General features: G+C 47.2%; 1 protein-coding gene across 1 annotated transcript; it reads left to right on the top strand.

Annotated features, from left to right (window-relative positions):
- The first annotated feature begins 10,999 nt into the window (after positions 1–10,999).
- Positions 11,000–12,311, top strand: LOC145360055 (uncharacterized). The gene has a single exon (XM_080214975.1). It carries the CDS (start codon positions 11,037–11,039, stop codon positions 12,309–12,311), a length of 1,275 nt encoding a protein of 424 aa, XP_080071101.1. The 5' UTR covers positions 11,000–11,036.
- The last annotated feature ends 1,398 nt before the right edge of the window (positions 12,312–13,709 follow it).

Below are 13,709 nucleotides of genomic sequence, written 5' to 3'. Positions count from 1 at the left end.
ACAGGCCTGTTTGTTTTGCCGTTGTCTTTTCCGGTGCCTCGGTCGGTGCCATGGTCTGTCCGGTTTCATTTCTTTGCTGAGACTTTGTAGCGATAATTACAACTGAGTGTCTCGCTAGACCATTTCAGAGGGTGGTTGAGAGTCGCCCACATTGCTGTGGCTCTGGAGTCACATGTAGGGCAGACCAGGTAAGGATGGCAGATTTATTTCTCAAAGATATGAGTGAATCATATAGGTTTTTCTGACAATTGACAATAGTTTTGTGGTCATCACAAGATTCTTAATTCCAAATACTTCAATTGAATTCAAATTCCACCAACTGCTGTGGCAGGATTCAAACCTGAGTCCCCAGAACATTAGCTATACAAGTCTCCCATGTGGGAAAAGGCTTTGCTGAAATCCATATCAACTCCATCAACTGCACTACCTTCGTCTACACACCTGGTCACCTCCTAAAAAGTTCAATCAAATTTAGGCATGACCTCTCTCTGAAGCCATGCTGACTATCCCTGAACAAGTGGAGATAGATGCCTTCCTTCAGAAGCTTTGCTAATAATTTCCCTCCGACTGACGTGAGACTCACTGGTCTATAATTCCCTGATTTATCTGTACAATTCTTCTTAAATAGAGCAGCCACATTAGCCGGCGGGGGGGCACGGTGGCACAGTGGTTAGCGCGACTGCCCCACAGCACCAGGGACCTGGATTCAATTCCTGGCTTGGGTCACTGTCTGTGTGGAGTTTGCACATAGTCTCCATGTCTGTGTGGGTTTCCTCCAGGTGCTCCAGTTTCCTCCCATGGTCTGAAAGACATACTGGTTAGATGGATTGCCCAAACAGGTGCCGGAGTGTGGCAACTAGCGGAATTTCACAGTAATTCTGTGTAACACAGTGACTCTGTCTATACTTCCCGCTGCCTTAGCAAAGCAGCCAGAATAATTAAGGATCCCACGCATCCCAGACATTCTCTCTTCCACCTTCTTCCTTCAGGAAAAAGATACAAAAGTCTGAAATCATGTACCGACTGACTCAAGAACAGCTTTTTTCCCTGCTGCGATCAGACTTTTGAATGGTCTTACCTTAAGTTGACCTTTCTCTGCACCCTATCTATGACTGTAACATTACATTCTGCACTCTCTCGTATCCTTCTCTATGAACGGTATGTTTTGTCTATATCGCATGCAAGAAACAATACATTTCACTGTATGTTAACACATGTGACAATAATAAATCAAATCAAATGCAGAACTTCATTGCAGTGTTAACGTAAACCTTACTTGTGACTAATAAATAAACTTTAATTATAGCTGTTCTCCAGTCTTCTGGCATCTCCAGGGTGGCCAGAGAGGATTTGAAAATTTGCGTCAGAGTCCCTGCTATCTCCTCCCATGCCTCACATATCAGCTGAAGGCACAATTCATCTGGGCCTGGAGAATTACCCACTTTTAAGGCTGCCACACCTTCAATACCAGATCCTTCCTTATGTCGTAGAGTCTTTTTTTTTAAAAAATAAGGGTGGCACGGACAAGTTGGGCCGAAGGGCCTGTTTCCATGCTGTAAACCTCGATGACTCTATGACATAAGGAAAGATCTGGTAAGATTGCATTCTAATCAGTAATCTGTAAACTGTCTGTGGTTTATATGCTCTGTCTGAGGCCAGAACTCTCCATTCACCTGACAAAGGGACTAACCCGAAAGCTCGTGAGTTTACTATCAAGTCAGTCGGTTGGACTTAAACCTGGTGTTGTCAGACTTTTCACCCTGGAGGTGCCAGAAGACTGGAGAACAGCTAAAGTTAAAGTTTATTTATTAGTCACAAGGAAGGCTCACATGAACACTGCAATGAAGTTAAGAACATAGAACATAGAACACTACAGCACAAACAGGCCCTTCGGCTCACAAGTTGCGCCGATCACATCACCTACCAACCTACAGACCTATCTATAACCCTCAATCTCATTAAACCCCATATACTCATCCAGAAGTCTTTTAAAAGACCCCAGTGAGTTCGCCTCCACCACCACTGACGGCAGCCGATTCCATTCACTCACCACCCTCTGAGTGAAAAACTTACCCCTAACATCACTTCTGAACCTCCCTCCCCGCACCTTAAATCTGTGTCCTCTCGTAGCGACCATTTCAAACCGGGGAAATAGCCTCTGAGAGTCCACCCTATCTATTCCTCTCAACATTTTGTAAACTTCTATCAGGTCGCCTCTCAACCTTCGTCTCTCCAGGGAAAAGAGTCCCAGCTCCCTCAACCTAACTTCATAAGGCATGCCTCCCAGTCCAGGCAACATCCTTGTAAATCTCCTCTGCACCCTTTCAATAGCTTCTACATCTTTCCTATAGTGAGGCGACCAGAACTGCGCACAATACTCCAAATGAGGCCTGACAAGGGTCTTATAAAGTTCCAGCATTACCTCCCGACTCCTAAACTCAATCCCTCGATTAATGAAGGCCAGTACACCATACGCCTTCTTGACCACCTCCTCCACCTGCGAGGCCGATTTAAGAGTCCTGTGGACCCGGACCCCAAGATCCTTCTGCTCCTCAACACTACTCAGACTTCTGCCCTTGATAGTGTACTCGTTCATCCCGTTGGTTTGCCAAAATGGACGACTACACATTTATCCGCGTTGAAGTCCATCTGCCACTTCTCCGCCCAGTCCTGCATCCTATCTATGTCCTGCTGCAACTTTTGCCATCCTTCCAGATCATCCACAACACCACCGACCTTCGTGTCATCAGCGAACTTACTTACCCATCCCTCCACTTCCTCATCCAGGTCATTTATGAAAATGACAAACAACAAGGGTCCCAGAACAGATCCTTGAGGCACTCCGCTGGTGAGTGACCTCCATTCAGAAAAAGCCCCATCCACAACCACTCTCTGCCTTCTGCAGGCAAGCCAGTTCTGGATCCACAAGGCCAAAGGCCCTTGGATCCCATGCCCTCTCACCTTCTCAAGAAGTCTTGCATGGGGGACCTTATCAAACGCCTTGCTGAAGTCCATGTACACTACGTCCACGGCACTTCCTTCGTCAATGTGTTCAGTCACATTATCGAAGAACTCAACTAGGCTTGTAAGGCACGACCTGCCCTTGACAAATCCATGCTGACTATTCCTGATCATGTCAAACCTCTCCAAATGTTCGTAAATCTTGTCCCTCAGAAGCCTCTCCATCAGCTTACCAACCACTGAGGTCAGACTCACCGGTCGGTAATTTCCCGGGCTATCTCTGTTCCCTTTCTTAAAAATAGGAACTACATCCGCAATCCTCCAATCCTCTGGAACCTCTCCCGTCTCCATTGACGACGCAAAGATCATCGCCAGGGGCTCTGCAATCTCTTCCCTCGCCTCCCACAGTATCCTGGGGTACATCCCATCTGGTCCCGGCGACTTATCTACCTTGATAGAATTCAAAAGTTCCAACACATCCTCCTCCTTAATATTCACGTACTCAATCCTTTCCATCTGCTGCAAATCCATAACAAAATCTCCCAGATCGGCTTCCACCGTGAATACTGAGGCGAAGTACTCGTTAAGCACCTCCGCCATTTCTTCTGGTTCCACACAAACCTTTCCCCCCTCACCTTTTATAGGTCCTATCCCTTCTCTTCTTATCCTTTTACCTTTCACATATTTATAGAAGGCCTTGGGATTCTCCTTAATCTTACCCGCCAAGGTCTTCTCATGACCCCTTCTGGCTCTCCTAATTTCCCTTTTAAGTTCCCTCCTACAGTCCTTATACTCCTCAAGATCTTTAACATCTCCTAATTCCCTGAACCTCTTGTACACCTTCCTTTTCTTCCTGACTAGGTTCAACACATCCTTTGTGCACCACGGTTCCCTCGACCCACCAAAACCCCCTCGTCTCATCGGAACGTTGTCATTCAGAGCTCCAGACACACATTCCTTGAATATCTGCCACCTTCCTTCGGTACTTTTCCCTAAGAACGCCTCCTTCCAGTTTATTTGTCCAAGTAACTTCCTGACTTCTTCGTATCTCCCCTTACCCCAGACAAACACCTTCCTAGCCTGCCTGATCCTATCTCGTTCCAACGCAATTGTGAAGGAGATAGAATTATGGTCACCATATCCAAGATGCTCTCCTACCGAAAGATCCAACACCTGCCCTGGTTCATTCGCCAGTACCAGGTCAAGTACAGCCTCTCCCCTCGTAGGCTTGTCCACATACTGCGTCAGGAAACCCTCCTGAACACACCTAACAAACTCCTCCCCATCTATACCCCTTACCCTAGGGATATTCCAGTCGATGTTTGGGAAATTGAAGTCTCCCATCACGACAACTCTGTTATTAAAACATCTCTCCAGAATCTGTTTCCCTATTTGCACTTCAACTTCCCTGTCACTATTGGGCGGCCTATAGAATACACCCAGCAAAGTTTTTGACCCTTTGCTGTTCCTAACTTCCACCCACAGAGATTCTGTAGACAATCCCTCCACGACATCCTCTTTCTCTGTAGCCATGACACTATCCCTGATCAACAGTGCCACGCCACCACCCCTTCTGCCACCCTCCCTGTCCTTCCTGAAGCACCTGAAGCCTGGCACCTGAAGTACCCAGTCCTGTCCCTGAGACATCCAAGTCTCCGTAATGGCCACCACATCACAATCCCAAACAGCTATCCACGCCCTAAGCTCATCTACCTTATTCACTATACTCCTTGCATTAAAATATATACACTTCAGCCCCTCAGTCTGGGCATTTCCCATCTCCACCACCTGTCTAACCTCCCTCCCATACTGCCTGCGGTCCTCCCCTACCTGGGAGCGAACCTCCTCCGTCCCAGTTTCCCCAACACAGTTCCCTCCCCCCATCCTTTCTAGTTTAAAGTCCCCCCGGTAGCCTTAGCCAGTCTTCCCGCCAAGATACTAGTCCCCCTGGTATTTAAGTGCCACCCGTCCCTACTATAGAGGTCCCACCTACCCCTAAAGAGGTCCCAGTGATCTAGGAACCGAAATCCCTGCCCTCTACACCAGTCCCTCAGCCACGCATTCACCCTCCACCTCATTTCATTTCTTCCCTCATTCTCCCTTGGCACAGGCAGCAATGCTGAGATTACTACCTTTGCTTTTCTCTTCCTCAGCTGCCTACCCAGTTCCCTATAGTCCTTTTTCACGAGTGCCTCCCTCTTCTTACCTACATCAGTAGTACCTATATGTACTACTACCTCCGGTTCCTCACCCTCCCCTTTCAGGGTGTCTGGGACACGCCCAGAGACATCCCGAATCCCAGCCCCAGGGAGACAAACCACCATCCGCGACTCCCGTCTACGTCCACAAAAACGCCTGTCCGCCCCCCTCACTGTGGAGTCCCCTATTAATACTACCTTTCTGCTTCCCTTTTTGATTTTTTGGCTCACTGGCTCAGCTCCAGAGAGCTGGCCATCGCTTCCTCCCTCAGATGAGCTGTCCCCCCCAGTAGTACTCAGTTCTGCATTTGATTTGATTTATTATTGTCACATGTATTAACATACATGTGGTTCACATGGACTTGAGCAAGGCGTTTGATAAGGTCCATGGACATGTGGTTTACAATGGACCAGCAAGGCGTTTGATAAGGACCCCCATGCAAGACTTCTTGAGAAGGTGAGAGGGCATGGGATCCAAGGGGCTTTGGCCTTGCGGATCCAGAACTGGCTTCACATTGTCAGCCACTTCAGGTCTTGAACAGCAGGTTAGGTGTAAGGATTCGCATTTTAATCAGTAATCTCTAAACTGTCTGTGCTTTATATGCTCTGTCTGAGGCCAGAACTCTCCATTCACCTGACGAAGAGGCTGTCCCCTCGAAAGCTAGTGAGAATATTATCAAATAAATAGGTTGGACTAAAACCTGGTGTTGTCAGACTTTTTACTGTGTTGCCTGCAGAAGGCAGAGAGTGGTTGTGGATGGGTCTTTTTCTGCATGGAGGTCAGTCACCAGTGGAGTGCCCCAGGGATCTGCTCTAGGACCCTTGCTGTTTGTCATTTTCATAAATGACCTGGATGAGGAAGTGAAGAGATGGGTTGGTAAGTTTGCCAACGATACAAAAGTTGGTGCTGTTGTGGATAGTCTGGAGGGATGTCAGAAGTTGCAGTGTGACATAGATAGGATGCAAGACTGTGTGGAGAAGTAGCAGATGGACTTCAACGCGGATAAATGTGTAGTGGTCCATTTTGGCAGGACCACTGGGATGCAGGAGTACAATATCAAGGGTAGGCGTCTTAGCAATGTTGAGGAGCAGAAGTATCTTGGGGTTCGGGTCCACAGGACTCTTAAATCGGCCTCACAGGTGGAGGATGTGGTCAAGAAGGCGTATGGTGTACTGGCCTTCATTAATCGAGGGACTGAGTTTAGGAGTCGGGAGGTAATGCTGCAACTTTATAAGACCCTTGTCAGACCCCACTTGGAGTAATGTGCGCAGTTCTGGTTGCCTCACTACAAGAAGGATGTGGAAGCTATTGAGAGAGTGCAGAGGAGATTTACAAGGATGTTGCCTGGATTGGGAGGCATGCCTTATGAAGATAAGTTGAGGGAGCTGGGACTCTTCTCCCAGGAGAGGCGTAGGTTGAGAGGCGACCTGATAGAGGTTTATAAAATGTTGAGAGGAATAGATAGGGTGGATTCTCGGAGGCTATTTCTCAGGGCTGAAATGGTCGCTACGAGAGGACACGGGTTTAAGAACATAAGAAGAACATAAGAAATAGGAGCAGGAGTAGGCCATCCAGCCCTTCGAGCCTGCCCCGCCATTCAATAAGATCATGGCTGATCTGTCGTGTCTCAGTTCCACTTTCCCGCCCTCTCCCAATAACCCTTAATCCCCTCTCTCATCAAAAACCCATCAACCCGCGTCTTAAAAATATTTAGCGAGGTAGCCTCCGCCACTTCAATGGGCAGAGAATTCCAGAGATTCACCACCCTTTGAGTGAAGAAGTTCCTCCTTAACTCCGTTCTAAATCGCCCCCCCTTTATCTTGAGGCTGTGCCCCCTAGTCCTACTGTCTTTTTTGAGCGGGAAGAGTCTCTCCACCTCTATCCTATCCATCCCATTCATCATCTTATACGTCTCAATGAGTTCTCCCCTCATTCTTCTAAACTCTAACGAGTACAAGCCTAGTTTATTCAGCCTCTCCTCATAGCTCAACCCCCTCAACTCCGGTATCAGCCTAGTAAACCTCCTCTGCACTCCCTCCAAGGCCAAAATATCTTTGCGCAGGTGCGGCACCCAAAACTGCACACAGTACTCCAGATGCGGCCTCACCAATGCCCTATACAGCCACAGCAAGACCTCCCTACTTTTATATTCAATCCCCCTCGCTATGAAGGCCAGCATCCCATTCGCCTTCCTGACCACCTGCTGCACCTGCAAGCTGGGTTTTTGCGACTCATGCACAAGGACCCCGAGGTCCCTCTGCACCGTCGCCTGCTGCAGTTTTTCGCCCCGTAAGTAATAGTCCTTCCTACCATTCTTCCTACCAAAGTGGACAACCTCACACTTGCCAACATTAAATTCCATTTGCCATTTCCTGGCCCATTCGCCCAGCCTATCTAGATCCTTCTGCAGACTCTCCACACCCTCCAAGGTGCTGGGGAGCAAGTACAGAAGTGATGTTAGGGATAAGTTTTTCACTCAGAGGGTGGTGAGTGAGTGGAATTGGCTGCCATCAGTGGTGGTGGAGGCGAACTCGCTGGGGTCTTTTAAAAGACTTCTGGATGAGTATATGGGATTTAATGGGATTGGGAATTATAGATAGTTCTATGGCCTGATAGGTATGGATATGATCGACGCAACTTGTGGGTCGAAAGGCCTGTTTGTGCTGTAGTGTTCTATGTTCTAAATCCCTAAGCTAATCCCAACTGCCCGCATTTGGCCCATATCTCTCTATCCCTATCGTACCCATGTAACTGTCTAAACGCTTTTTAGAAGACAAAACTGTACCTGCCTCTTCCCCTACCTTTGGCAGCTTGTTCCAGACATCACCACCCTCAATGTTAATTTGCTGAAGAACCTCACAGTCTGTCTCCCTGAATTCCAGACCATCATCCTCATTCTCTTGGTGGATGTGTACTGATCTCCACTGCCTCCATCCACAGGCTGCCCCTTTGGTCCCAAATGGGCCCCACTCTTTCCCTGGTTATCCTCTTCCCGTTGATAGAATCACAGAATAGCTTGGGATTTCCCCTACTTTTACCAGCCAGAGCATCCTCAAATCCCCTCTTTGCTTTCCTAACTACTTTTTTAATCTCCACCCTGCACTTTCTATACCTCACCAACACCTCCACTGATTTGCTCCCCTTGTACTTTTGAAAAGTCTTTCTCTTCCTTCTCATTGGATCCTGAATTTCTCTGGTCATCCATGTTTTCTGGCTTGTTACTCCTACCTATCATCCTGCAGAGAAAATGCTGGGCTGCATCTTCCCCATTTCTTTTTCGAATGCCACCCCGCCCCCCGCCCCCAGCTCTTCTGTAAATTTTCCCATTAGTGGCTGTTCCCAGTCCAGCTGGACCAGATCCTGTCTTGTTTTACTAAAATCCACTCCCCCAATCCAAAACTTTTTTCTTGCAACTTGTCTATTTCCTTGTTCATAAGAAGCTTAAACTGTACCATGTCAATGTAAGAAAATAAGGTCTTTGAACATTTTGTGGCACTGATGCCACGTGCAGCATACCCACTGACCTGGGCAGCAACCTCCGCTCAGGCATTCTTGGTTAAATGCAGCAGCCTTTTTCTGCCATCCCTGTGTGGCACTGCCCACTTCCACCAGAAAAACTAGGGGACAGGGAGCTTACTGGACTTGCCCTCCCATCTCCTGTGTACGCCATGTACTCAGCCATTATCACAAATGATTCTTCCATTTTATGTTGGAGAAAGCTCCCTCTGCCTCCCATCCAATCTCTTGTAGTCCCCAGGGCGATGCTTAGGGAGCTTTAAAACTAACCACCAGGTGGGTAAGATTAAGGAGAACCCCAAGGCGTTCTACAAATATGTGAAGAGTAAGAGGATGAGAAGTGAAGGGATTGGACCTATAAAAGCTGAAGGGGGAAAGTCTGTGTGGAACCGGAAGAAATGGCAGAGGTGCTTAAGGAGTACTTTGCCTCGGAATTCACGGTGGAAAGTGATGTGGGAGGTTGTACTACAGGTTTGTAGCACACTGAAAAGATTGAGTATGTGGACGTTAAGAAAGAGGATGTGTTGGAACTTTTAAATTCGATCAAGATAGATAAGTCACCCAGACCGGATGTGATGTACCCCAGGTTACTGTGGGAGGGGAGGGAAGTGATTGCAGAGCCCCTGGCAATGATCTTTGCATCGTCGATGGAGACGGGAGAGGTTCCAGAGGATTGGAGGATTGCGGATGTGGATCCTATTTTCACGAAAGGGAACAGGGATAGCCCGGGAATTACCAACCGGTGAGTCTGACCTCAGTGGTTGGTAAGTTGATGGAGACGGTACTGAGGGACAGGATTTATAAACATTTAGAGAAGTTTAACTTCAGCAAGGCGTTTGATAAGGTCCCCCATGCAATACTTCTTGAGAAGGTGACGGGGCATGGGATCCAAGGGCCTTTGGCCTTGTGGATCCAGAACTGGCTTGCCTGCAGAAGGCAGAGAGTGGTTGTGGATGGGTCTTTTTCTGCATGGAGGTCGGTCACCAGTGGAGTGCCCCAGGGATCTGTTCTAGGACCCTTGCTGTTTGCCATTTTCATAAATGACCTGGATGAGGAAGTGGAGGGATGGGTTGGTAAGTTTGCTGATGACACGAAGGTTGGTGGTGATGTGGATATTCTGGAGGGATGTCAGAAGTTGCAGCGTGACATAGATAGGATGCAAGACTGGGCAGAGAAGCGGCAGATGGACTTCAATGCAGATATGTGTACTGGTCCATTTTGGCAGATCCAATGGGATGAAGGAGTACAATATCAAGGGTAGGCGTCTTAGCTGTGTTGAGGAGCAGAAGTATCTTGGGGTCCGGGTCCATAGGACTCTTAAATTGGCCTTGCAGGTGGAGGATGTGGTCAGGAAGGCGTATGGTGTGCTCATTAACCGAGGGATTGAGTTTAGGAGCCGGGAGGTATTGCTGCAACTTTATAAGACCCTTGTCAGACCCCACTTGGAGTACTGTGCGCAGTTCTGGTCGCCTCACTACAGGAAGGATGTGGAAGCTATTGACAGGGTGCAGGGGAGATTTACAAGGATGTTGCCTGGATTAGGAGGCATGCTTCATGAAGATAGATTGAGGGAGCTGGGACTCTTCTCCCTGGAGAGACGAAGGTTGAGAGGTGACCTGATAGAGGTTTATAAAATGTTGAGAGGAATAGATAGGGTGGACTCTCAGAGGCTATTTCCCAGGGCTGAAATGGTCACTATGAGAGGACACAGGTTTAAGGTGCTGGGGAGCAAGTACAGAGGAGATGTCAGGGGTAAGATTTTCACTCAGAGGGTGGTGAGTGAGTGGAATCGGCTGCCATCGGTGGTGGTACAGGCAAACTCGCTGGGGTCTTTTAAGTGACTTCTGGATGAGTACATAGGATTTAATGGGATTGAGAGTTATGCATAGGCCTGGTAGGTATGGATATGATCGGTGCAACTTGTGGGCCGAAATCTATGTTCTATGTCCCCATTAGGCCCAGTGGCCAACTCATTCCCAACCCCACCAGTACGGTCAGGCCCACCGGAAGACATGTTTCATGCTGGGCTGGCCTTAGTTGGTCACCAGAAGTAAATTCACTTTGAGAACATGATTTGTCAGGGAATGGATTCTACATTCACTTCTGGCCTCACCTGAATTTGTGTGCACAGCAAGCCTGACATTTAGGCCAATGTCTCAGTAGATTTTCTTCTCTGGGTGAGCCTGTTGTAGATTTATAGCAGAATTGGGATCCTGTCTGAGAGAGGGATGTGGTCTACGAGCAGAGGATACCTTTCCTTACATCAATAAATTACAGAATCATATATAAATTGTTATAACTTTCCTTTCAGGGCTTAGTGAAGGAAGCGACAATCCAAATACAGAGATCTGATCACCAGAATGGCTGACATTGCGAAAGGAACACTGGGATTGGCAAAAGCAAGCACCGAAGTTGTGTCTGGAATGGCTGCTGTGGCAGATGCTATGGAAAAATTTGCAACTTTCAGCAAACTGGCCTCTGCAGCTGGACCAGTGGGTGCTATTTTTGGGGTAGCCGCAGCAGTTATTGAACTTGCTTTAGGCGGTCGTGAAAGTGAGGAGTTAAAATACATGAAGGAGCAGTTCCAGATGGTCAGGAACATGCTAGATGTTATCTCAGATCAGGTGAAAGAAGTACTCCGTGCAGTTGAGAAATCTACAATCAATAATCAATATTTCCCCATTGAAGAGAATCTGAAAAACCAGTTCAGAAAGTACATGGACATCCTGAACGCCAAACCAGAGTACCAGCAAAACGAGAAACGAGAGTTTCTCTCACACTTTGAAGCAACAAAGGCTGACCAGAACCTTCACACTCTCTTTGATGGTGTGATGGGGTATTCTATCATCTTTGGCAAACCCATTCTGGAGACTGCCATGGAATATGATCAGAGAAACCGACGCCTCATGGAAGAGATGTGCTCCCGACTGAGGGAGCTTTTCTGTATTGGCCTGATTGCCACGTTGGGTCACGCTACCCTCACTGGCAATGATGTAGAGGCACTAAAGAAAGAATGGAATGGAAAATTGGCTAAAGTTGAGGACAAAATGAAATCAATGGTAGATAAATGCATAAATGATTTTGCGGACCAGGCAAAAATAGATGTTGAGGGTCTGATAAAGAACAAGGGTGAGCGAGATAACAGGAGTTGTGCAAGTTACATATTTGAGGCATTAGCAGGCAAATATGACTGGGTAAAATGGTCAGTGCGGGTCTATGATCCTGTCAGTGGCTTCGACAATCATTGTGTCATTGGATCGAATTGGTTTAACTTTTTCAGACTCAATGGTGTAAATGTTATTGTTTCCTTTGCCATTGATCCAAAAACTCCACTTAATGAGGCACAAATAAGGCAGTTAATGGAAGGGAAGGATGGCTGGAATGATGCAGAGAAGGTTGCTGAATTTGTGTACAATAACCTTCCTGCAGGACATGTCGTACACACAGTGAAACGCTACAAAGACCTGTGGGCTTCACAACAATTTTCCAAACAGTTGTCATTTCTGGGAAACCTACAGTGGAGTCACCCTGTGTGTCCACTCAACATAAAACTCCTGCCCCGTTCCCTTGTATCAATGATAGCTGGTCAGAAAATAACCTGTTTGTTGATTCTGGGTGAAACTTTTGATGTTTAGAAATGGGATGGAGTTTGAAATTTATTAAATGGATACACTTGGCTTTCTTTGTCAATATTTCATATCAAATGAGCAGTTAACTAAGGAGATATATCATTCCTAAAACTCAGCAAAGTACAAATTCCATACAGAAATCAGTTACCTTACAGCAATACTAGCAACTCTCACCTCAATGTGTTGTGAGAGACTCTCATGAAACAAGGAACTGGAGCTGTATTTGTTTAAATCTCAGTAAAAGCAGAAGAGAGTCTTATTGATCTAGAAACTGACCTTCAGGTTAATACACATCTCATGCTGGTGTTTGCATTTTCGCTCTTCTAAAGTCAGGACTTCAATCTCTGAACCTGATTGTTGAAGTTTAAGATCTGATAGGAAGGTGGGATGGGACAGTGGCACAGTGGTTAGTACTGCTGCCTCGCAGCTCTAGGGACCCAGGTTCAATTCTCTGCTTGGGTCACTGTCTGTGTGGAGTTGGCACCTTCTCCACATGTCTGCGTGGGTTTCCTCCGGGTAATCCGGTTTCCTCACACACTCGAAAGATGTGCAGGTTAGGTGGATTGGCCATGCTAAGTTGTCCATTAGTGTCAGGGGAAGTAGCAGGGTAAATCCTTGGGATTACAGTTGGGATTGTGGTTGGTGCAGTGTAGGGATTCTATTCTTACCTCAAGGTCATAGAGTCATAGGATGCCTGCAGTGCAGAAGGCCATTTGGCCCATTGAGCCTGCACTGAAAACAACCCCTATCCCCGTAACCCCATACATTTATCCTGTTCATCCCCCTGACACTAAGAGGCAGTTTAGCACAGCCAATCAACCTGACCCACACATCTGTGGAGTGTGGGAAGAAAGTGGAGCACCCTGAGGAAACCCACGCAGACACAGGGAGAATGTGCAGTCTCCACACAGACAGTGACCCGAAACTGGAATCGAAGGTGTTTCATTGTGAATGTCTGAAGCAGCAGGAACTAGTACAACAGATTGTGGCTGTGAGTACTGTATCTCACCAAATCTCACCAGGCTAACACAATAGAAGTATTCCAGCAAAGTGCTGAATGATGTCTATCCATGAGGCACCCCCATTCTCATTACGTTGATTTCTGAAGCCATAATTCTCTGGAGATTTTCTAGCTAATCTATGAATTCTAACCAAGTCTCCTGGACACTGTCACTCCATATTATAGCTGTGTAAACTAGCTTTTCCTCACAGCGAGTGAAGAATGATGTGACCGAGGGAAAATATAAAGATATTGGGTGGGATTCTCCGGCCCCGCCCCCCCAGCTGTGTGTTTCCTGCTGGCAGGAGGTGGCAGGTTGTTTGCCAGTGGTGGGATTCTCTGGCATCATCACTGTCAATGGAAATTCCCATTCACAGGTGGGAAAAACACAGGCAAAAGTGCTC

Source organism: Carcharhinus amblyrhynchos, chromosome 2 (assembly GCF_965287045.1).
Source record: "Carcharhinus amblyrhynchos chromosome 2, sCarAmb.v2.hapA, whole genome shotgun sequence".
Lineage (NCBI taxonomy): Eukaryota > Metazoa > Chordata > Chondrichthyes > Carcharhiniformes > Carcharhinidae > Carcharhinus > Carcharhinus amblyrhynchos.
This window is presented reverse-complemented; position numbering and strand designations above follow the sequence as displayed.